This window comes from Phocoena sinus, chromosome 1, assembly GCF_008692025.1.
Source record: "Phocoena sinus isolate mPhoSin1 chromosome 1, mPhoSin1.pri, whole genome shotgun sequence".
In the NCBI taxonomy this organism is placed as follows: domain Eukaryota; kingdom Metazoa; phylum Chordata; class Mammalia; order Artiodactyla; family Phocoenidae; genus Phocoena; species Phocoena sinus.
In genome coordinates this window covers 162,606,595-162,630,849 of record NC_045763.1, presented here as the reverse complement: position 1 = coordinate 162,630,849, position 24,255 = coordinate 162,606,595, and the positions used below count along the sequence as shown (strand labels likewise).

At 35.8% G+C, this 24,255-nt stretch overlaps 1 protein-coding gene across 1 annotated transcript in view; it reads right to left on the bottom strand.

Annotated features, from left to right (window-relative positions):
* LIN9 (lin-9 DREAM MuvB core complex component) overlaps positions 1-24,255 on the bottom strand; it is a 109,042-nt gene that overhangs the window by 20,118 nt on the left and 64,669 nt on the right. The window contains exons 8-11 of the mRNA XM_032612105.1: positions 22,668-22,801; positions 20,937-21,056; positions 19,982-20,083; positions 16,109-16,189 (exon numbers count right to left, since the gene is read on the bottom strand). Coding sequence (XP_032467996.1) covers positions 16,109-16,189; positions 19,982-20,083; positions 20,937-21,056; positions 22,668-22,801 — 437 coding nt within the window. The remainder of the gene's footprint in view (positions 1-16,108; positions 16,190-19,981; positions 20,084-20,936; positions 21,057-22,667; positions 22,802-24,255) is intronic.

Here is a 24,255-nt window from a genome sequence, read left to right as displayed (position 1 = left end):
GACTCTCAACCACTGCGCCACCAGGGAAGCCCTAAAATTAATTTTTGTAAATATTCCATGTGGGCTTGAAAATAATAGGTATCCTGAAGTTGGCAGGTATAATTGTCTACATATGCTAATGAGATCAAGTTTGTTAACTGTGTTTTTCAAGTCTATGTTCTTTTTTTTAAAAAATTATTTATTTATTTTATTTTTGGCTATGTTGGGTCTTCGTTGCTGTGTGCGGGCTTTCTCTAGTTGTGGTGAATGGGGGTTACTCTTTGTCGTGGTGCGCAGGCTTCTCACTGCGGTGGCTTCTGTTGTTGCAGAGCACAGGCTCTAGGCACACGGGCCTCAGTAGTTGTGGCACGCAGGCTCAGTCGCTGCGGCACATGGGCTTAGTTGCTCCGCAGCACGTGGCATGTAATATTCCAAGTAATATTCCATTGTGTGTGTGTGCGTGTCAAGTAATATTACGTTGTGCGTGTGTGTGCGCACGCGCACGTATATGTGTACACACATACATAGAGACTACATCTTCTTTATCCATTCATCTGTTGATGGACACTTAGGTTGCTTCTGTATCTTGGCTATTGCAAATAATGCTGCTATGAACATTGGAATGCATGTATCTTTTTGAATTATTGTTTTTGTTTTCTTCGAATATATAACCAGGAGTGGAATTGCTGGATCATATGGTAGGAGTTGGGTTTTATTTTTCCTCCAGTCTGGCAATCTTTGCCTTTTATTCAGGAAATTTAGTCTACTTATACTCAATACTATTTATCAATATATTTAGACTTAAATCTACCATCTTACTATTTTCCTTCTATATGTCCCACCTGTTAGGTGTCATTTTTTTCTTTCTTTCCTTGCCTTCTCTTAGACTGAATGAACATTTTATTGTTCCATTCCCTCACCCACCTTCCCCTGATTAGTTTGGTAGTTATTCAACTTTTACTATTATTTTAATAGGTACCTTAGAGATTAAAATGTACATCCTTGATTTATCAAAGTCTATGTGTATACACACCCCTTACTCTGACCAAAAGACAACTGTTGTACTTTTAAACCTTTATATTTTAAATGCCACAAGATACTATTTTATCATTTTATATGGTGTCACTTAGACTAATCTACATATTTATCCTTTTTGTTGTTTTTCATTCCTTTTTGAAACTTCAAGTATCTTAAAAAAATAAGTTTTTCTTTCCTGCTTGAAGAAAACCTTTATTATTTTCTTAAGTATAGGTATTCTGGTAACAAATTCTATAATTTGTCTGCAAATGTCCTTATATTAACTTTAACCTTAAAGGAATTTTCACTGGATATAGAACTAGGTTGGCAGTAATTTTGTTTCTGCCCTATAAAGATGTCATTCCATTCTCTTCCATCCTCTGTGGTTTCTATGGAGAAGTCACCTGTCAAACAAATTGTTACTCTTTTGAAGGTACTTCCTCTCTTCCATTCTACTCTGGGTACTTTAAATACTTTTCACTTTGTGTTTAGTTTTCAGCAGTTTTACTATGATGTGTCTAGGAGTCATTACCTTTTTATTTATCCCATTAGGATTCATGGGGGTTCTTGAATTTGTGGCCTGTTGTCTTTCAACAGTTTTGGAATGTTCTCAGCTCTTAAAATATTCCTTCTGTCCCATTCTCTTTCTCTTCTCCTTCTGTTACTCTAGTAGACATATTAGACTCCCCACTATATCCCTTATTTATCTTATGCTCTCTTCTGAATTTTCTATCCATCTTTCTCTCCTTGCTTAAGTCTGGATATTTTCTTATCTGTTTTCAATTACTGGCTCTCTCTTCAGCTGTTCCTAATCTGCTGTGGTTATATCTACCAACTGAGTTTTTTTTTTTTTTTTTTTAAGATGTTGGGGGTAGGAGTTTAGTACTTTATTTTTGCTGTGTTGGGTCTTCATTTCTGTGAGAGGGCTTTCTCTAGTTGTGGCAAGCGGGGGCCACTATTCATCACGGTGAGTGGGCCTCTATCGCCGCCTCTCATTGCGGAGCACAGGCTCCAGATGCGCACGCTCAGTAGTTGTGGCTCACGGGCCTAGTTACTCCACGGTATGTGGGATCCTCCCAGACCAGGGCTTGAACCCGTGTCCCCTGCATTAGCAGGCAGATTCTCAACCACTGTGCCACCAGGGAAGCCCCAACTGAGTTCTTAATTTTGATTATTGTAGTTTATATCTAGAGTTTCATTTGGTCCTTTTTGTTGTTGTTTCCAGTTCTCTTCTGAAATTCTCCATTTTGTCTCATCTCTTTAAACAGAACAAGCATTTAAAATCTATGTTTAAGAATACCAATCTCTGTAATTTGCCCACTGTTCATATTTTCTTTTGATTTTTGTTAGGGTTATCTTGTCTCCTATTGTGTCTGGGATTTAAAATTGAGTATTAGATACTGTATGTTAAAAACTGTAGAAATAATTTCAGGTCTAGTATGATATTATATTCCTCTAAGAGGATTTATATTTACTTCTAGTGGGCTGCTTGGGGTCCTAGTGTTCCATAATCATCTTAATTCAATTTCAAAGGTAAGATTATTTGAAGCTGGGCCAGTGTAAACTTTTGGGGTTCCAACCCAGAACATGGAAGGTTCACCAGCTTCCCTCAACCCTTGCTAGTTCTCTGGACTCTTAATTTTTGTCCTCCCCACCCTTGTAAGACTTTTGAGAACACCACTCAGTTTCTCAGCCACCTTTTCTGCAACTTGCAGAAGCCCCTAAGGAAAAAGGAATCCTAAATGACAGGTTCCCCCTTCTGAGTTTACTTCTTTTCCTAGATTCTATCCCTATAATTCTTTAATACCTTATTAATGCTCCAGTTTCTTCAAACAGCTTATTTTCATATTTTATTACAGAGGAAATAGCTGTTCTCAACTATCTGGATTAGGAAGACTAATCCAAATTATCTAGTCTACCATTATCAAAAGCAGAAGCAGCATTAACTTTTCCCATGCACTATGCTGAAATTCTTTAGAGAAGTATCTGTTACTTTCTCTCCCTTTAACTTGGGTAAATACCACATTTACATTCTGTCATTGGGATGAAGAGGGGAATGTGGAAACAGAAATGGAATGAATTCAATTTAAAGTACTGCATCTCACTTTTGAATTCCTCTATCATATTTGCAACTATTGGCCTGGTGTCCCTTCAGGGTTCCAACATGCAGACTCTTTTAGCCAAGGTTTTTATTTCATCCAACAACATATAAGAAAAATTTTAAAAATCTTTCAGACATTGTTAAGCAGTCTGTTTCCATGTATTCTATCTACTTTTTTTTGTACTTCTTATTTTGCATGGAATTGTAAGGGATAGGAAGAAAACACATGTTCAGCCTACCATCCTAAATCAGAAGTATAATTAAATCTTTAAAATGCTCATACATTTTGACCCTGCCATTGTACTTTCTAAGAATTTATCTATTTTTTTAATTTTTAAATTTAATTTTTTTTTATACAGCAGGTTCTTATCAGTCATCAATTTTATACACATCAGTGTATATATGTCAATCCCAATCACCCAATTTATCACATCACCAGCACCACCACCCCGCTGCTTTCCCCCCTTGGTGTCCATACATTTGTTTTCTACATCTGTGTCTCAATTTCTGCCTTGCAAACCATTTCATCTGTACCATTTTTCTAGGTTCCACATATTTGCATTAATATACGGTATTTGTTTTCCTCTTTCTGACTTACTTCACTCTGTATGACAGTCTCTACATCCACCCACGTCTGAACAATGACCCAATTTCATTCCTTTTTATGGCTGAGTAATATTCCATTGTAAATACATACCACACCTTCTTTATCCATTCATCTGTCAATGGGCATTTAGGTTGCTTCCATGACCTGGCTATAGTAAATAGTGCTGCAATGAACATTGAGGTGCATGTGTCTTTTTGAATTATGGTTTTCTCTGGGTATATGTCCAGTAGTGGGATTGCTGGATCATATGATAATTCTATTTTTAGTTAAGGAACCTCCATACTGTTCTCCATAGTGGCTGTATCAATTTACATTCCCACCAACAGTGCAAGAGGGTTCCCTTTTCTCCACACCCTCTCCAGCATTTGTTGTTTGTAGATTTTCTGATGATGCCCATTCTAACTGGTGTGAGGTGATACCTCATTGTAGTTTTGATTTGCATTTCTCTAATAATTAGTGATGTTGAGCAGCTTTTCATGGGCTTCGTGGCCATCTGTATGTCTTCTTTGGAGAAATGTCTATTTAGGTCTTCTGCCCATTTTTGGATTGGGTTGTTTTTTTAATATTGAGATGCATGAGCTGTTTGTATATTTTTGAGATTAATCCTTTGTCCGTTGATTCGTTTGCAAATATTTTCTCCCATTCTGAGGGTTGTCTTTTCGTCTTGTTTATGGTTTCCTTTGCTGTGACAAAACCTTTTAAGTTTCATTAGGTCCCATTTGTTTATTTTTGTTTTTATTTCCATTACTCTAGGAGGTGGATCAAAAAAGATTTTGCTGTGATTTATGTCAAAGAGTGCTCTTCCTATGTTTTCCTCTAACAGTTTTATAGTGTCTGGTCTTACATTTAGGTCTCTAATCCATTTTGAGTTCATTTTTGTGTATGGTGTTAGGGAGCATTCTAATTTCATTCTTTTATATGTAGCCATCCACTTTTCCCAGTACCACTTATTGAAGAGACTGTCTCTTCTCCACTGTAGTTCCTTGACTCCTTTATCATAGATTAGTTGACCATAGGGATGTGGGTTTATCTCTGGGCTTTCTATCTTGTTCCATTGATCTATATTTCTGTTTTTGTGCCAGTACCATATTGTCTCGATTACTGTAGCTTTGTAGTATAGTCTGAAGCCAGGGAGTCTGATTCTTCCAGCTCCGTTTTTTCCCCTGAAGACTGCTTTGGCTATTTGGGGTATTCTGTGTCTCCATACAAATTTTAAGATTTTTTGTTGTAGTTCCGTAAAAAATGCCATTGGTAGTTTGATAGGGATAGCATCGAATCCGTAGATTGCTTTGGGTAGTAGAGTCATTTTCACAATATTGATTCTTCCAATCCAAGAACATGGTATATCTCTCCATCTGTTGGTATCATTTTTAATTTCTTTCATCAGTGTCTTATAGCTTTCTGCATATAGGTCTTTTGTCTCCCTAGGTAGGTTTTTTCCTAGGTATTTTATACTTTTTGTTGCAGTGGTAAATGGGAGTGTTGCCTTAATTTCTCTTTCAGATTTTTCATCATTAGTGTATAGGAATGCAAAAGATTTCTGTGCATTAATTTTGTATCCTGCAGCTTTACCAAATTCATTGATTAGCTCTAGTAGCTTTCTGGTGGCATTTTTAGGATTCTCTATGTATAGTATCATGTCATCTGCAAACAGTGATAGTTTTACTTCTTCTTTTCCAATTTGTATTCCTTTTATTTCTTTTTCTTCTCTGATTGCCGTGGCTGGGACTTCCAAAACTATGTTGAATAACAGTGGTGAGAGTGGACATCCTTGCCTTGTTCCTGATCTTAGAGGAAACGCTTTCAGTTTTTCACTACTAAGAATGATGTTTGCTGTGGGTTTGTCGTATATGGCCTTTATTATGTTGAGGTAGGTGCCCTCTATGCCCACTTTCTGGAGAGTTTTTAGCATAAATGGGTGTTGAATTTTGTCAAAAGCCTTTTCTGCATCTATTGAGATGATCATATGGTTTTTCTTCTTCAATTTGTTAATATGGTGCACATTGATTGATTTGCATATATTGAAGAATCCTTGCATCCCTGGGATAAATCCCACTTGATCGTGGTGTATCAACCTTTTAATGTGTTGTTTGATTCTGTTTGCTAGTATTTTGTTGAGGATTTTTGCATCTATATTTATCAGTGATATTGGTCTGTAATTTTCTTTTTTTGTAGTATCTTGGTCTGGTTTTGGTATCAGGGTGATGGTGGCCTCACAGAATGAGTTTGGGAGTGTTCCTTCCTCTGCAATTTTTTGGAAGAGTTTGAGAAGGATGGGTGTTAGCTCTTCTCTAAATGTTTGATAGAATTCACCTATGAAGCCATCTGGTCCTGGACTTTTGTTTGTTGGAAGATTTTTAATCACAGTTTCAATTTCATTACTTGTAATTGGTCTGTTCATATTTTCTGTTTCTTCCTGGTTCAGTCTTGGAAGGTTATACCTTTCTAAAAATTTGTCCATTTCTTCCAGGTTGCCATTTTATTGGCATAGAGTTCCTTGCAGTAGTATCTTAGGATGCTTTGTATTTCTGCAGTGTCTGTTGTAACTTCTCCTTTTTCATTTCTAATTTTATTGATTTGAGTCCTCTCCCTCTTTTTCTTGATGAGTCTGGCTAATGGTTTACCAATTTTGTTCATCTTCTTAAAGAACCAGCTTTTAGTTTTACTGATCTTTACTATTGTTTTCTTTGTTTCTGTTTCATTTATTTCTGCTCTGATCTTTATCATTTCTTTCCTTCTGCTAACTTTGGGTTTTGTTTGGTCTTCTTTCTCTAGTTCTTTTAGGTGTAAGGTTAGATTGTTTATTTGAGATTTTTCTTGTTTCTTGAGGTAGGCTTGCATAGCTATAAACTTCCCTCTTAGAACTGCTTTTGCTGCATCCCATAGGCTTTGGATCATCGTGTTTTCATTGTCATTTGTCTCTAGGTATTCTTTGATTTCCTCTTTGATTTCTTCAGTGATCTCTTGGTTATTTAGTAACATATTGTTTATCCTCCATGTGTTTGTGTTTTTTACGTTTTTTCCCCTGTAATTGATTTCTAATCTCATAGCGTTGTGGTCGGAAAAGATGCTTGATATGATTTCAATTTTCTTAAATTTACTGAGGTTTGATTTGTGACCCAAGATGTGATCTATCCTGGAGAACGCTCCATGCGCACTTGAGAAGAAAGTGTAATTTGCTGTCTTTGGATGGAATGTCCTATAAATATCAATTAAATCTATTTGGTCTATTGTGTCATTTAAAGCTTCTGTTTCCTTATTTATTTTCATTTTGGATGATCTGTCCATTGGTGTTAAGTGAGGTGTTAAAGTCTCCCACTATTACTGTGTTACTGTCGATTTCCTCTTTTATAGCTGTTAGCAGTTGCCTTATGTATTGAGGTGCTCCTATGTTGTGTGCATATATATTTATAATTGTTATATCTTCTTGGATTGATCCCTTGATCATTATGTAGTGTCCTTCCTTGTCTCTTGTAAAATTCTTTATTTTAAAGTCTATTTTATCTGATATGAGTATAGCTACTCCAGCTTTCTTTTGATTTCCATTTGCATGGAATATCTTTTTCCATCCCCTCACTTTCAGTTTGTATGTGTGCCTCGGTCTGAAGTGGGTCTCTTGTACACAGCATATATATGGGTCTTGTTTTTGTATCCATTCAGCAAGCCTGTATCTTTTGGTTGAAGCATTTAATCCATTCATGTTTAAGGTAATTATACATATGTATGTTCCTATGACCATTTTCTTAATTGTTTTGGGTTTGTTTTTGTAGGTCCTTTTCTTCTCTTGTGTTTCCCACTTAGAGAAGTTCCTTTAGCATTTGTTGTAGACCTGGTTTGGTGCTGAATCCTCTTAGCTTTTGCTTGTCTGTAAAGCTTTAGATTTCTCCATCGAATCTGAATGAGATCCTTGCATGGTAGAGTAATCTTGCTTGTAGGTTCTTCCTTTTCATTACTTTAAGTATAACATGCCACTCCCTTCTGGCTTGTAGAGTTTCTGCTGAGAAAGCAGCTGTTAACCTTATGGGTGTTCCCTTGTATGTTATTTGTCATTTTTCCCTTGCTGCTTTCCATAATTTTTCTTTGTCTTTAACTTTTGCCAATTTGATTACTATGTGTCTCGGTGTGTTTCTCCTTGGGTTTATCCTGTATGGGACTCTCTGTGCTTCCTGGACTTCAGGGGCTATTTCCTTTCCCTTGTTAGGGAAGTTTTCGACTATAATCTCTTCAAGTATTTTCTCTGGTCCTTTCTCTCTCTCTTCTCCTTCTGGGACCCCTATAATGCAAATGTTGGTGCATTTAATGTTGTCCCAGAGGTCTCTTAGGCTGTCTTCATTTCTTTTCATTCTTTTTTCTTTATTCTGTTCTGCAGCAGTGAATTCCACCATTCTGTCTTCCAGGTCACTTATCCGTTCTTCTGCCTCAGTTATTCTGCTGTTGATTCCTTCTAGTGTAGTTTTCATTTCAGTTATTGTATTGTTCATCTCTGTTTGTTTCTTCTTTAATTCTTCCAGGTCTTCGTTAAACATTTCTTGCATCTTCTCTATCTTTGCCTCCATTCTTTTTCCGAGGTCCTGGATCCTCTTCACTGTCATTATTCTGAATTCTTTTTCTGGAAGGTTGCCTATCTCTACTTCATTGAGTTGTTTTTCTGGGGTTTTATCTTGTTCCTTCATCTGGTACATAGCTCCCTGCCTTTTCATCTTGTCTATCTTTCTGTGAATGTGGTTTTTGTTCCACAGGCTGCAGGACTGTAGTTCTTGCTTCTGCTCTCTGCCCTCTGGTGGATGAGGCTATCTAAGAGGCTTGTGCAAGCTTCCTGATGGGAGGGACTGGTGGTGGGTAGATCTGACTCCATGAATTTATCTTACAAATAGACACAAACAAATGCACAAAACTATACAGACAAGAACATTTACTGTAGCAGTATTTTAGTATAATCATGGAAATAACTTAAATATCAATTAATAGATTATTTAAATTATGGTATAATACAGAAATTTTAAGAGACTGAAATAAGTTAATATATAATGATATAATTTCATTTTTGTTAGAAAATAATTTTCAAAGCAACTCGGAAACAGACTCTGACCTGTCAGGGTGGCAATGGCCACTGAGCAGGGAGGAAGTTCTGCCTTGCACTCTGCGCAGGCTTTAGCTCCTCCAACAGCAGTCACACTTCCTATCAAGGTGACAGTGGCCAGTACACCCTCAGGAAAGATGTGGCTGTCATCCACATAAAATTCAGCCTTCAAACCAAAGACACTGGGCACATGCAGTCTACAAAGGGACACTCCCACATAAAAACACCCCTTCAAGACCACAGTAGATAACTGTTTCACCCAAATTCACAGAGATAGAGAAAGTAAAATGAAAAGGCAAAGGAATTACTCTCAATTGAAAAAGTAAGAGAAAACCCCTGAAAGAAAAATAATGAAACAGAGAAAATCAGTGTATCAGACAATGAGCTAAACAATTTGGTAATATGGGAATTCCCTGGCGGTCCAGTGGTTAGGACTTGGCGTTCTCACTGCCAGGGGCCCAGGTTTGATCCCTGGTAAGGGAACTAAGATCCTGCAAGAATGGGATCTTAGTTTGCGTGGTGTGGCCAAAAAATAAAAAATTTGGTAATAAAAATGCTAACTGAATTAAGAGAAATGATCTATAAGCACAGATCATTTTAACAAGGAACTAGAAACTATAAATAAGACCCAATCAAAAATAGGTCATTCAATTCCTGAGATAAAAGCACTCTAGAAGCAATGAATAGCAGACTAAATGACAGAAAAACACATAAGTGATCTGGAAGACAGAATAATGGAAATCACCCAATCAGAACAGCAGACACAAAGACAAATGAAAATAAACCAACCAAAAAACAAACAAACAAACAACAAAAAAAACAAAAGCAACATGTGAGATCTTTGGGATAATATAAAACGTGCCAACATTCACATTATGGGGTTTTCAGAAGGAGAAGATAGAGAGAAACTGTATTTAAAGAAATTACGGCTGGAAATTTCCCAAATCTAAAGAAGTAAACAGATATCCAGGTACAGGAAGCACATAGGGTCCCAAACAAGGTGAACCCAAACAGACCCACACCAAAACATATCATAATTAAAATGGCAAAAGTTAAAGATAAATAGAAAATTCTAAAGGCAGCAAGAGAAAAACAGAGTCATATATAAGGGAATGTCTAAAAGCCTATCAACTGATTTCTCTGCAGAAATTCTGCAGGCAAGAAGGGAGTGGCATGATATATTCAAAGTCCTAACAGGGAAAAACCTGCAACCTAGGATACTCTACCCAGGAAGATTATAATTTAGAATAGAAGGAGAGATAAAGAACTTCTCAGACAAGCAAAAACTAAAAGAATTCACCAATACTAAACCTAGCCTAAAAGAAATGTTGGAGGGTCTTCTCTAAATGGAAAAGAAGTTAACAGTCTATAGGAAAGGGGAAATCCCAATAGAAAAGGCAAATAGTAAGGATTGAAGATCACTTAAATAAGACAGTACCTAGATTAAAAAAAAGAAATTATAAAAGCAACTATAACTACAATAAACAGTAAAGGGATAAGCATGAATGTAAAATATGACATCAAAAAACAACATATGAAGGGGAATTCCCTGGTGGTCCAGTGGTTAGGACTCGGTGCTCTCACTGCCAGGGCCCCAGGTTTGATCCCTGGTCAGGGTACTAAGATCCCACAACCCGTGCAGTGTGTGTGTGGGGGAAAAAAAAAAAAAAATATGTATTTATATATTATATATATGATATATATTATATATATATATATGAAGGAGGGGAGTGAAAACTGTAGAACTTTTCAGAATGTGTTTGAACTTAAATGTTTATCAGTTTAAAGCAAGTAGACATAATTATAGGTCAACATATATGAACCCCATTGTAACTACAAATCAAAAACCTACAGTAGATACACAAAAACCAAAAAGAAAGGAATTCAAGCATACTAAAAAAGAAAATCATCAAACCAGTACAGGAGAAATAAAAAGAAGAAATGAATGAAGAAGAACTACAAAAACAATTGGAAAACAAGGATTAAAATGGCAATGAGTACATACTTATCAATAATTATTTTAAATGCCAATGGACTAAACTTTCCAAAAGACAGTGTGGCTAACTGGATTAAAAAAACAAAACCCTTCAATAAACTGCCTAATAAACTCACTTCAGGGTAAAAGACACATACAGACTGAAAGTGAGTGTATAAAAAAATATTTCATGCAAACAAAAATGACAAGAAAGCAGGGGTAGCAATACTCATATCAGACAAATACACTTTCAAAGGTTATAACAAAAGGTAGCAAAGGGCATTATATAATGATAAAGGGATCAAAACAAGACAGGATATAACATTTGTGAACATACATGCACCTAATATAGGCGCACCTAAATATATAACGCAAATATTAACAGACATAAAGGGAGAAATTGACAAAAATATAATAACAGTAGGGGACTTTAACACCCCATTTACATCGATGGACAGATAATCCAGACAGAAAATCAACAGGGAAACAGTAGTCTTAATTGACACATTAGACCAGTTGGACTTAATTGATAGCTACAGGAAATAACATCCAAAAATAGCAGAATACATATACATTCTTTTCAAGGGCACATGGAACGTTCTCCAGGATAGATCACATACTAGGTCACAAAACAATTCTCAAGAAATGTAAGAGGATAGAAATTATATCAAGCATTTGTCCCAAGCACAACTGTATGAAACTATAAATGAACTACAGAAAGAAAACCAGGAAAGAACAAACACACTGAGACTAAACAATATGCTACTAAAAAAAAAAAAAAAAAAAAGGGTCAATGATGAAATCAAAAAGGAAATTAGAAAATACCTCAGGACAAATGAAGATGAAAACACAGTTTTCCAAAATCTATGGGATGCAGCAAAAATAGTTCTAAGAGAGAAGTTCATAGTGATATAGGCCTTCCTCAAGAATAAGAAAAATCTCAAATAAACAACCTAACATACCACCTAAAAGAATTAGAAAAAGAAAAACAAAGTCCAAAGTCAGCAGAAGGAAGGAAATAAAAAAGATCAGAGAGAATAAATAAAATAGAGACCAAAAAATCAACAGAGCAGATCAATGAAACCAAGACCTGGTTATTTATAAAGACAAATAAAATTGATAAACTTTAGCCAAGCTCTCATCAATAAGAAAAGAGAGAGGACCCAAATAAACACAGTACTACAGAGAAACAAACAAACAAAATGACAGAGAATACTATGAATAGTTATATGCCAACAAACTGGATAACCTAGATGACACAGACAAATTTCTAGAAAGATACAGCTTGCCAAGACTGAGTCAAGAAGAAACAGATAATTTGAAGACTGATCACTAGGAGTGAAATTGAATCTACAATTAAAATACTCCCAGCAAACAAAAGTCCAGGACCAGACAACCAAACATGTAAAGAAGAACTTATACCTATCCTTCTCAAACGATTCCAAAAATCTGAAGAGGGGGGAACGCTCCCAAATTCATTTTATGAGGCTCCACCATTACCCTGATACCAAAATCACACAAAGACTCTACAAAAAAGGAAAATTACAGGCCAGTAACTTTGTTTAATAGAGATGCAAAAATCCTCAACAAAACATAAGCAAACCTAATCCAATGATGCATAAAATGGATCATACATCATGATCAAGTTGGATTTATCCCAGGGTCACAAGGATGGTTCAACATACGCAAATTAGCCAGTGACATACCACTTAAACAAACAAAAGATGAAAATCACATGATTATCTCAACAGACGCAGAAAATGCATTTGAGAAATTCAACATCCATTCATGATAAAAATGTTCATCAAAGTGGGTATAGAGGGAACAAATCTCAACATACATGACAAACCCACAGCCAACATAATACTCAAAAGTGAAATGCTGAAAGCCTTCCCACTAAATTCAGGAAATAGTACTGGAAGTCCTAGACACAGCAATCAAAAACAAAAAGAAATAAAACGTACACAAATTGCAAGTGAAGAGCTAAAACTGTCATTATCTGCAGATGACATGATACTCTATAGAGAACCCTAAAGTCTAGGCCCAAAAACTATTAGAACTAATAGATGAATTCAGAAAGGCTGCAGGATACAAGACTAATATATAGAAATATGCTGCAGTTCTATATACTAATAATGAAATATCAGAAAGAGAAAGTAAAAAACGATCCTGTTTAAAATTGCACCAAAAACAAACAAACAAACTCTAGGAATAAACTTCACCAAGGAGGTGAAAGACCTATACTCTGAAAACTATAAAACATTGAGGAAGATGATTCGAAGAAATGGAAAAATATTCCGTGCTACTGGGTTGGAAGAATTAACATTATTAAAATGTACATATTAGCCAAATCAATCTACAGATTTAATGCAATCCCTATCAAAATACCCAGGACATTTTTCACAGAACTAGAACAAATTATCCTAAAATTTATATGAAGTCACAAAAGACCCTTAATTGCAAGAGCAATCCTGAGAAAAAGGAACAAAGCTGGATGTATAACCCTCCCAGATGTCACACTATACTAAACTATAGTAAGCAGAACTGCATGGTATTGGCACAAAAATAGACACATAGATCAACGGAACAGAATACAGTCCAGAAATAAACCCAAGCACCTGTGATAAATTAATCTACGACAAAAGAGGTAAGCCTATACAATGGAGAAAAGATAGTGTCTTCAACAAGTGGTGCTAGGAAAATGGACAGCCACATGTAAAACAGTAAGAGTAGAACATTCCCTTTCACACCATATACACAAAAACAAAACAAAACAAAACAAACCCTCAAAACAGTTTAAATGTAAGCCCCCAAACCATAACACTCCTAGAAGAGAACAGAGGCAGAGCACTCTTTGACAGAAATTGTAGCAATATTTTCTTAGATCAGCCTACTAAGGTGAAAGAAACAAGAGCAAAAATCAACAAATGGGGCCTAATTAAACTTAAAGATTTGCATAGCAAAAGAAACCACTGACAAAAGAAAAAGATGAACTATGGAATGGAAGACAATATTGGCAAATGATGCGGCTGACAAGGGGTTCATATCCAAAATATATGAACAGCTCATACAACTCAGAATCAAAAAAAACAAGCAAACAATTCAATCCATAAGTGGGCATAGGATCTGAATAGACATTTTCCCAAAGAAGACATGCAGATGGCTAAGAGGCACATGAAAAGATGCTCAACATCGCTAATTATTAGAGAAATGCAAATCAAAACCACAATGAGGTATCACATCACACCTGTCAGAATGGTTATCATCAAAAAGTCTACAAAAGACAAATGTTAGAGAGGATGTGGAGAAAAGGGAACCCTCATACACTGTTGGTGGGCATGTAAATTGGTGGGCATGTAAATACTCCACAAATGGAGTTGGTCATAAAAAACAATGAAAAAAAGCCATTTGCAGAAACATGGATGGACCTAGAGAATGTTATGCTTAGTGAAATAAGTCAGACAGAGGAAGACAAATACTGTATAATATCACTTATATGTGGAATCTAAAATGCAATACAAATGAATGTGTATGCAAAACAGAAACAGACTCACAGATATAGAAAACAAACTAGTGGTTACCAAAGGGGAGAGGAAAGCAGGAAGGGATAAATTAGGGACATGGGATTAACAGATACAAATTATCATATAAAAAGTAGATAAGCAACAAGAATACACTGTATAGCACTGGGAATTATGCCCAGTATCTTGTAATAACCTATAACGGAATACAATCTGACAAAAATACTAAATTAATATGCTGTATACCTGAAACTAAGACAAAACTGTAAATCAACTGTACTTCAAAAAACAAAACATATGAAAGTATATGCATAGAAGAAGAAATCCATATGCTAAGCATAAAAACATATTTATACCATATACTAAACTAAATAGTTTTACAGCATTTCAATTTTTATAATGGTAATTATTTCTAATCATAAATAAATTATACAGCCTATCAAGCCCGTTAGATTTCTACAGAAATCCCACATACCAAGAAGTCAAACCAACATCAGAACAGGCCTTTTTAAAAAAGTACGTAACGCTAACTAGGCTAAGGCAAGTCCAGTACTTTAAGGTGTGAAACCTAGATACAGGGAAAAGTCCTAGCTAGTGATATGAAAGTTAAATAATTTGATTATGCATCAAGGTGGAAGAGATGATAAAATGATCAGAGGAAATGTAGTGGGGGAGCATTGAAAAGGCATAGAATAAAGGGTAGAAGTAGAACTGATGGAAACCAAGATAAGAATGAGAGTCCAGTAGGAAAGAAGCAAACACATAATATTTTTACATTTAGGATATATAATGGCAATATGTTACGGCTATTTTTTTTCAATCTTTGATAGCCTGTGTATCTGACAATACTAATTTTATATCATGCCTAAATGAGTTAAACTGGAACTAAGAAGCCTGTTCTGGTACCTGTACTACTAAATAGCAGCATAATCTTAGTCCAAAATCCCTTGATATCTTTGGTCTTCAGTTTTCAATTCCATAAAAATGATGGGTTCAAATTAGATAATTCAAAGTCATGTTCAGATTAAAAAAATTCCATAATCCTAAAAGGATTGTTCCTCATTCAGTTAGGTAACTACTTGTCCAGCTATTTACCCACACCTACCCCTCACACCATTCCATACAAGAGATGACTAATGTTACGACAACTCCCTATTCCTGCATTCATGACAGACATTGGTAATTAGCTACAGCCCTTGGCACCCAAGCCCAATCACTGAGCTCTCTCTTACTTTCATATATCCTTGCAACCATTTTCAATCAATTGGAGATGGTACTTGAGATAAAATCTGTTCACCATCCTATAAATCCACAAGCAAGTTATGACTTTCAATACAATTAAAAAACTTCCTTAGTATTTTCTACATTTTAAGAAACTCTGATAATTCTCTCCTATGAATAAAATTGACTCATATTTTTGTACTCATTAGATTAATAAAATAGGATATAAGCTCCATCAAGATAACCTGAAGATACCAGCCTATGTATTTCCTGATTTATTTATTCTCAATCACTTTTAATAACCTCTGCTAATATGACTTCCTTAGTCAGAGGCACCAATGCTAAGAATTCTACACTCACGCAAACTGTCAAAGAACCTTATATCCATTAATCCTATTCAATGGCATAAGGAGGCCTGGGGTAATGAACTGTATTGCATTGCTAATTTACTTAGCGTATGTTCAGTATAACAAGAGATAGAGAGAGCAAATCAGGATTTAAAATTAACTTTTATCTCAAGGTTTTCTTCCACAAAATATTTTAAAATCTTTAGATATAGAAGCTGCCCACCATTTTAAAATGAGACAAAGAAAAAAAATATCCTTACCAGTTTTTCTGCTTCTGTGTTCATTTCCCTTAATTTCTTGATATGCTCCTTTTTAATCATGAGAATTTTTGATAATCTGGTCTATAGACAATGAAGAAGAGATGTTTTGGCATAAACACAGGCACTTAAGTATATCATGTAGATGTCAAATTTCTAAGTTTTCACCAAGATATTTTAGCAGATTTTAGTGTTTCAATATAAATATAGCACAGACACTATTTTATAAGTCAGACTGGCTGAGAAGAAGATATTTTAAAATCCACTGTAACCAGGATATATCAAAACGATTAAGGAGTCAACCTGAATAAGCTTTCACTGGTCCAATATGGAACAATGTGTGGACCAATCATAATACTAACTACAGTTAACTGAAGCACAAATACATTAAAATCCATGAGTTCAGACTGATACTTAAACAAAATTAACCATTGTTGGAGAATACTAGTGACCATACTCATAAACTGGAAAACAAAGACAAAGAGTCAAGCATTTATCCTGCCTATACTATACAAACTATATGCCATTAGGTAACCAAATAATAGATTAGGGGAAGTTTTTCCTTATAGAACTATTTCAGCTACTAAACAAAGAACAAGAATAGCACCATTTTGCAATCCTAATGAATGAATTGACCTACGCAGTGATAATTAGTACCAGCCAACATTATATAAAAAAAGAGATAAAATAATATGGGTATCCTATTAGAACACAAAACCACACATGTAAGTAGTCACATAAAAACAAGTACACCAATCAAATAAAAAACCCAAATCAAATCAAACCTTTATATTCAATGAGCAATTTACATGAAATATAAAAGACAAAAGAATATGTTGGATGTTATCACAAGGATTCAGTCAGCAAAATCCAGACTGTGGGAGACTCTATGGACAAATAATCTAGTTTCTTCAACAAATAAGTTAATGGGGAAAAAGTACAGTCAACATTTAAGAGACAACTGGAGAACTGGAATGCTGACTGGATATGTGATGATATTAAGACTTTTTTGTTAACTTTTTAGATGTAATAATGATAATATAGTTATGTCTCTTAAAAAAAAAAAGGGCCCTTACCACTTAAAGATATATAATGAAATATTTACAGATAAATGATATGACGTCTGATTTCTCAAAACAGAGAATATGGGTGGGAGTATAGCTGAAACGGAACTGGCCAGGAGTTGTTGATAACTGTTATAGCTAGATAATGGGTACCTAGAGGTGCATTATACAACTGTCTGCTTTTTTCTTTTTTAATTAATTAATTAATTTTATTTATTTCTGTGTTGGGTCTTTGCTGTTACACACAGGCTTTCTCTAGCTGTGGCGAGTGGGGGCTGCTCTTCGTTGCGGTGCACAGGCTTCTCATTGAGGTGGCTTCTCTAGTTGTGGAGCACGGGCTCTAGGTGCACGGGCTTCAGTAGTTGTGGCACGTGGACTCGGTAGATGTGGCTCACGGGCTCTAGAGCACAGGGTCAGTAGTTGTGGTGCACGGGCTTAGCTGCTCTGTGGCATGTGGGATCTTCCCGGACCAGGGCTCGAGCCCGTGAACCCTGCATTGACAGGTGGATTCTTAACCACTGTGCCACCAGGGAAGTCCCCTGTCTGATTTTATATGCATTAAATTTTTGATAATTAAAAAAAATCTAAAAACTTGACCTAAGTTGATACAGGCAGAGGGAGAACCTGGTGAGATATGTTACATACTTATTCACACAGACCCTCATTAGTATCTCCAGAGCTCTGGACTGGTGCCCTGTCCCTAGTTGTTGGGGTTTTATGGAAATTTGTGTGATTCTTCAGAGTTAGAAGCAGTAAAAGATGGGATGAAGGCAACAGTCTCTCTCCCATTTTCAGTTCTGTGTTTCTTCTTTTTTAAAAAATTAATTAATTAATTAATTTTTGGTTGCCTTGGGTCTTCGTTGCTGTGCACTGGCGTTCTCTAGTTGTGGTGAGCGGGGCTACTCATTGTTGCGGTGCGTGGGCTTCCCATTGTGGTAGCTTCTCTTTGTTGTGGAGCACAGGCTCTAGGTGCTCAGGCTTCAGTAGTTGTAGCTCACGGGCTCAGTAGTTGTGGCTCACGGGCTCTAGAGCACAGGCTCAGTAGTAGTGGTGCACGGGCTTAGCTGCTCCGCGGCATGTGGGATCTTCCCGGATCATGGCTCGAACCCGTGTCCCCTGCATTGACAGGCGGACTCTTAACCACTGCGCCACCAGGGAAGACCCTTCTTGCTTGTTTTTGATAGAAAATCACGCTGTTTCCTTTTCATTCTTTTCAAAACTGAGTCCTCTCTAAGAAGTGGATCAGTCTTTTAGATTCCTCAAAATCCCTAACCCCAGGAAAGAAAAAGTTTCCTCACTAAGAAAATTCATTGTAAACTATGAATTATAAAACTTGCAAAAAAATTATGATGTTTATTTTGTTATAAGAAAGAAAACAGTAATAGAAAAAGACAAAAACATATCTCACAGCTTAACAAGAGGAAATCTGAGTTTCATAAAACTTTACATATTACAAAAGACAAGTACATAAAAGGACTTTTATTTTTATCTGCTAGATAGCTTAAAATATGAAAGCAGTGTTTTAACTAGGCTTTTACACGTAGATTTTGAAGTTAAAATTAAGCACTGCAATCAAACATCTAAGCATCAATAAAAACATCAATACTTTAGAAGTAGCGTACTAGTATTTAGCCTCTGACTCCCTCTGCTGGTGTATCGATGGATATCTCTCTCTCTCTCTCTCCCCGCCCCGCAGCCCCTCTCTCCCACTCCCTGACCCCCTGTTCTTCCCCCCATCTCCCCCTACACACACCTGCCCATATATGACATATTAGCTCTGTTTTTACTTCCACTATTTAAAAGAAAGAATTTCTTTAAAACAGAAGTGTCCTATGTGTGAAAATGATAAGCCTTGGCTCTTTTCATATTTTTAACTTTTCATATAAAAGTATCTTATCTACCTTTGGAAGTTAAAAGGTGTAATTCTGTATTCCAAGGATAATTAACAACATACAACTAAGGAATAAAAAATGCTATACACATACACACAAATGACGAGACTTTTCCTCAAAATAACATTAATTGTAAAAGGTAACACTGAATATTTTAATGGATTACGTTATAAACGTTTTTATTTATAAAGACTCTATCCCAAGCCAAGTAGTTTTTCTTTTCAAACAAAAAGAAAAGAAACAAATCAAACATTATTAGACTATGATTCAAACTAAATAAAAGAAAATAAAAAGAAAATAAAACATTAAATTACTGATAAAAAAACAAACTAAATAATTTATTTAATCTTATTTTCAAAACAAACAGCGCATTACATTCTTAAGAGTCAGGCTATTCAAGAAAATTGTTCTATATAATAATTCTATACTTGTTTCGATTTAGCCTTAGATTTCTTTGTGCCTAATCAATAAGTACTTAGCAAATGAATAGCTATTCCTAGTCTCAGAAAAGAAATAAAGTTCCTCCTAACCAGAGAGCTGGCCAACACATCACAATTGCTGAGGTCACTGATAATGGCAGAATGCACTGAGGTTACTAAATAAAAACCTTTATACTTATACAATTTATGAACAGTTAACCATTCAGTTTCACAGAGCATATACTAGGTTAGAGTCCTTAACACAGAAAAATAATAAGAACCAAACCCAAGAAAAGCCCAACAAAAAGTAGATCTGTAAGTCTTTTTTTGCTGTTATAACTTATTTTCAAGCTTGTTGGAAAATAACAGAGTTCTTAAAACTAACACAATGATTTTTAAAAGTATAAAAATATTTGGTCCTAGAAAAATTTTCAACTTTAATAACACAAAAGTCATTGAGTTTTTTAAACAAATAACCGAAATATTCAGAGCAATTCTTACCACTTGGATAAGGAACTCTACTGGAAAACCACCTAACGTTTCTGTGTCAGAGCCAGAAATTTTACTTCTCCAAGGTGATTGTCCTAATAAGGGGTCATTATCCTGTGGGAATAAAAGGGAATTATTTAACCATTGACTTTCCAAAAGGATGTATCTATTTTTTTAACTAATTAATTAATTAATTTATTTTTGGCTGTGTTGGGTCTTCGTTGCTGCGTGCAGGCTCTCTCTAGTTGCGGCGAGCGGGGGTTGCTCTTCGTTGTGGTGTGCAGGCTTCTCATTGTGGTGGCTTCTCTTGCTGCGGAGCACAGGACCTAGGTGCGCGGGCTTCAGTAGTTGTGGCACGCGCGCTCAGTAGCTGTGGCTCACCAGCTCTAGAGCGCAGGCTCAGTAGTTGTGGTGCACGGGCTTAGGTGCTCCGTGGCGTGTGGGATCTTCCCAGACCAGGGAATGAACCTGCGTCCCCTGCATTGGCAGGTGGATTCTTAACCACTGTGCCACCAGGGAGGTCCCAGAAGTATCTTATTTTTTTAAAAATTTATTTTATTGAAGTATAGTTGATTTACAATGTTGTGCTAATTTGTGCTGTACAGCAAAGTGATTCAGTTATGCATATATATACTTTTTTTTTCATATTCTTTTCCATTACGGTTTATCACAGGATATTGAATATAGTTCTCCGTGCTATACAGTAGGAAGGAAGTATCTTATTCTTAAATAAAGAACAAATTCTATTATAATTACTACTCTATTAAAAATCCTACAAAAAGGAAAATATTTCGAGTTGAAGCAACTATTTTATTTACTTTATTAACTTTTTATTTAATATCTGATAACTCAAAATAATGTGGGCACCTCCTGAAGTTATTGTAATAGATGTGTATTTCATAAGAACATAGTTTACATTCATAATTATCATTTAAACTACTGGTGACATCTAAAAAATATTACTTACTGTAATTGGTGACTGGAGAGGAGGAGTATAATGTAACCGTGGTGGAGTCATAAAAAATCGAGAAGGTCGCTGTTTTTGTCCAAAGGCAGCAATAGGCATCGTCTCATGAGGCTCATTACTCTTTGGGAAAAGAAAATAGTCCCCAAAACTTGAAGAACTTTACCAATCATTTTAGCTTTATAACAGTTCGATTTTATCATAAAATATATTAACCTACAAAGATCAAAGGGCTAGAACTTAAGTCAGAGTATGGATACTACTCTGTTACTATGAGGTTGAATTCATAAAACAGAAGAAAGTGATCTACTGAAAGAAAGGAAAGCGATCTATGGCCACCCTTGGTTGTCTCTGTGTTAAAGACTATCTGAATATTACCCACTGTAATTAAAGGCAATTCTTATCTGGCCAGGGAAAAATGTTTGGCTGATCTCATCAAGGAAATTACATTAATGAAACAGAAAAGTAATTTTTCTTTTTTGAAATGGGAGGTTTAAAGATTTCCTCCTTTAATGAAAAAAACTAAGATTGGTATACCTTGCTCTATATTTAGTCCAAATTTCCTTTCTCTCCTACTCCTCTCTAAAAGCACATTTGATAAGGAAACCCTTACAATAAGCAGAGTCACAGTTTTTTAAAAAGTATAGATCAGAAAAAAAAGATTCTTCTATTTTTGCACTAAGGAGATAAAGTAATTTTGATTTTTAATTGTAAGTTCACAACCCTTAAAAATCAAGTTTATAACAAAGAAATGGAAAAGGGGGAGGTTAAATGTGAACAATTTAATTTCCATAATGCTTAGAGGCAAACAGTTTTGTTATAAAAAGTTCATTACTCATTAAAAAGAAACTATTAGAGTTATATTTATCCTTTATATTTTAACTTATTAGAAAGGTATATAATTTCCATGACATTGCTAAATCAAGCATGATCATGAAATAATGGTCCAGTAGTTTAATGGACTATATCAGAAGTTCAAAAGATGTGGATTCCAGTCTCAATAGGGCAAGAATCCAGCTTGAAAGCCTTGAATAAATTACCTAACGTACTTATGTCTCAATTTCATCATGCAAAAAGTGGGGGTAATTAACAACCACCCTGCATACTCTGAGGATAAAATAGGAACATATAAAAATATATATTTTAGGGGCTTCCCTGGTGGCGCAGTGGTTGAGAGTCCGCCTGCCGATGCAGGGGACATGGGTTCGTGCCCCGGTCCGGGAGGATCCCACATGCCGCGGAGCGGCTAGGCCCGTAAGCCATGGCCGCTGAGCCTGCGCGTCTGGAGTCTGTGCTCCGCGGCGGGAGAGGTCACAACAGTGAGAGGCCCGTGTACCGCAAAAAAAAAAAAAAAAAAAAAAAAAGAAATATATATATATATATATATATATATATATTTTGAAGTGCAAGATGTTAACATACTTTTAAAGTCATTTTGCAAGAGGACTATACCAACAGCTGAAATGAAAGTGTTGTGTAGCTTATTCCCTAAGATTAGTTAGTCAAGAGTGATCAGTTGTGTCACACTAAATTAGGCAGACAGATGCTAGCTTCTGGAAAATGTGGAAGACTTTAGTTCTGCTCCAGGAGTCTAGTAAGCAGGGCTGGAAACCCCTAAAGATCTCTTCCTCTGTGACGTGAAATTTTGATTCTATCATAAATACAACCCCTAAGAAAACTCTACAACACATATTTAATAGGCATAAAACATGTGTATTATGAAACAATACTTACAAGAACTTCATAGTCAGGGATAGTATGAGTTCCAAGCCCTGCTCTATCAAAAGTTACTCTATAAGTAGCATTAAGAGTATCCACAGCATCTATCTGTCCAGTGAACAGACCATCATGAACACCACGTAATCGTGCTGAAAAAAGAAACAAAAAGGCATTATGATATTTAGGAGATACAAAACACTGTTACATACAAAACTGCTCCAAGCATGTAATTCAAAGTGGAGAAAGTATAGTACTGTTGTCTATTAAAGTTTCAAAAAAAGCATGTACTTTATTTTAGGCTTAAAGGAACAACAAAAAAAATTTTTGAAACAGAAAACAAAACTATAAATGGTGATCCCTAATTTGATATATGAATGAAATCATATATCTACCAAACTAAGGGGAAAATACTTTAACATCATATCATTGCTTTAAACCTCGAATTGCAAAAAAAAAAAAAAAAAAAAAAAAAAAAAGTCAACAAATTTGGTCATTATACTCATGAATGAAACACTAGTAGTTCAACTGAAAAAAAAAAAAAAAGAAAAAAGAAAAAAAAGACAAGGGTGCTATGCAGAAAAGATTTACTAGGTTTCAGACTGCTAACCTTAGAAAGGGTTGCCTATAATGTTGACTTCTGGGTACTTGAATTTTGGGAGTGTTCCCATTGTTCCCATACTAAGAAAGAGTGGTTTACTGTGCCTAGACTGTGCAAACAATGTGGTTACCTGCTTTCCAATTCTTGTATGTGCTGGGCAGAAGGTGCCTACGTAACCGGCCCCCTGTAAAAACCTTGGGCATTGAGTTTCTAATGAGTTTCCCTGGTAGACAACATTTCACAAGTGCTGCCACAACTTGCTGCTGAAGGAATTATGCAAGTCTTGTGTGACACTACAGGGAGGGGACTCTTGGAAGCTTGCACCTGTTTTCCTCTGGACTTTGGCTCCATGTACTTTTCCCTTTGCTTATTTTGCTTTATATCCTTTTCTGAGATAAGCCATGGCCATGAGTACAACTATTTGCCAAGTACTCTGAGTCTTTCTAGTGAATCACCAAACCAAACCTGGGGGTGGTCTTGGGGATCCCTCAGACAGATGAATTCTTGTGTCACTATTTAAATCCAGTCTGAAGTAACATAAGGAAAATCCAAGCAAACATCCAGCATGAGTGAAAAATAGAAGAGCAGTAGCATTTAAGGCATTAAACTAGGCAAAGTGACATATTTTATACACACAAAAACATATAAAGATAGTATTTATTTTTTAATTGTTTTTGGCCATAGTGTGTGCCATGTGGGATCTTAGTTCCCCAACCAGGGACTGAACCTGTGCCCCTGCATTGGAAATGTGGAGTCTTAACCACTGGACCACCGGGAAAGTCCCAATGATATCATTTAAATAAAATACAAATATTCAATGCAAAACTGTTTAAAAGGATCAACTGATAAAAACTCAATTGTAGAAGACTAAAATATCATTCTCTTATGGTTACCAGGGGGGAAGGGTGGAGGGAAGGGATAGTTAGGGAGTTTGGGATTGACATGTACACATGGCTATATTTAAAATGGATAAACAACAAGGACCCACTGTATAGCACAGGGAAC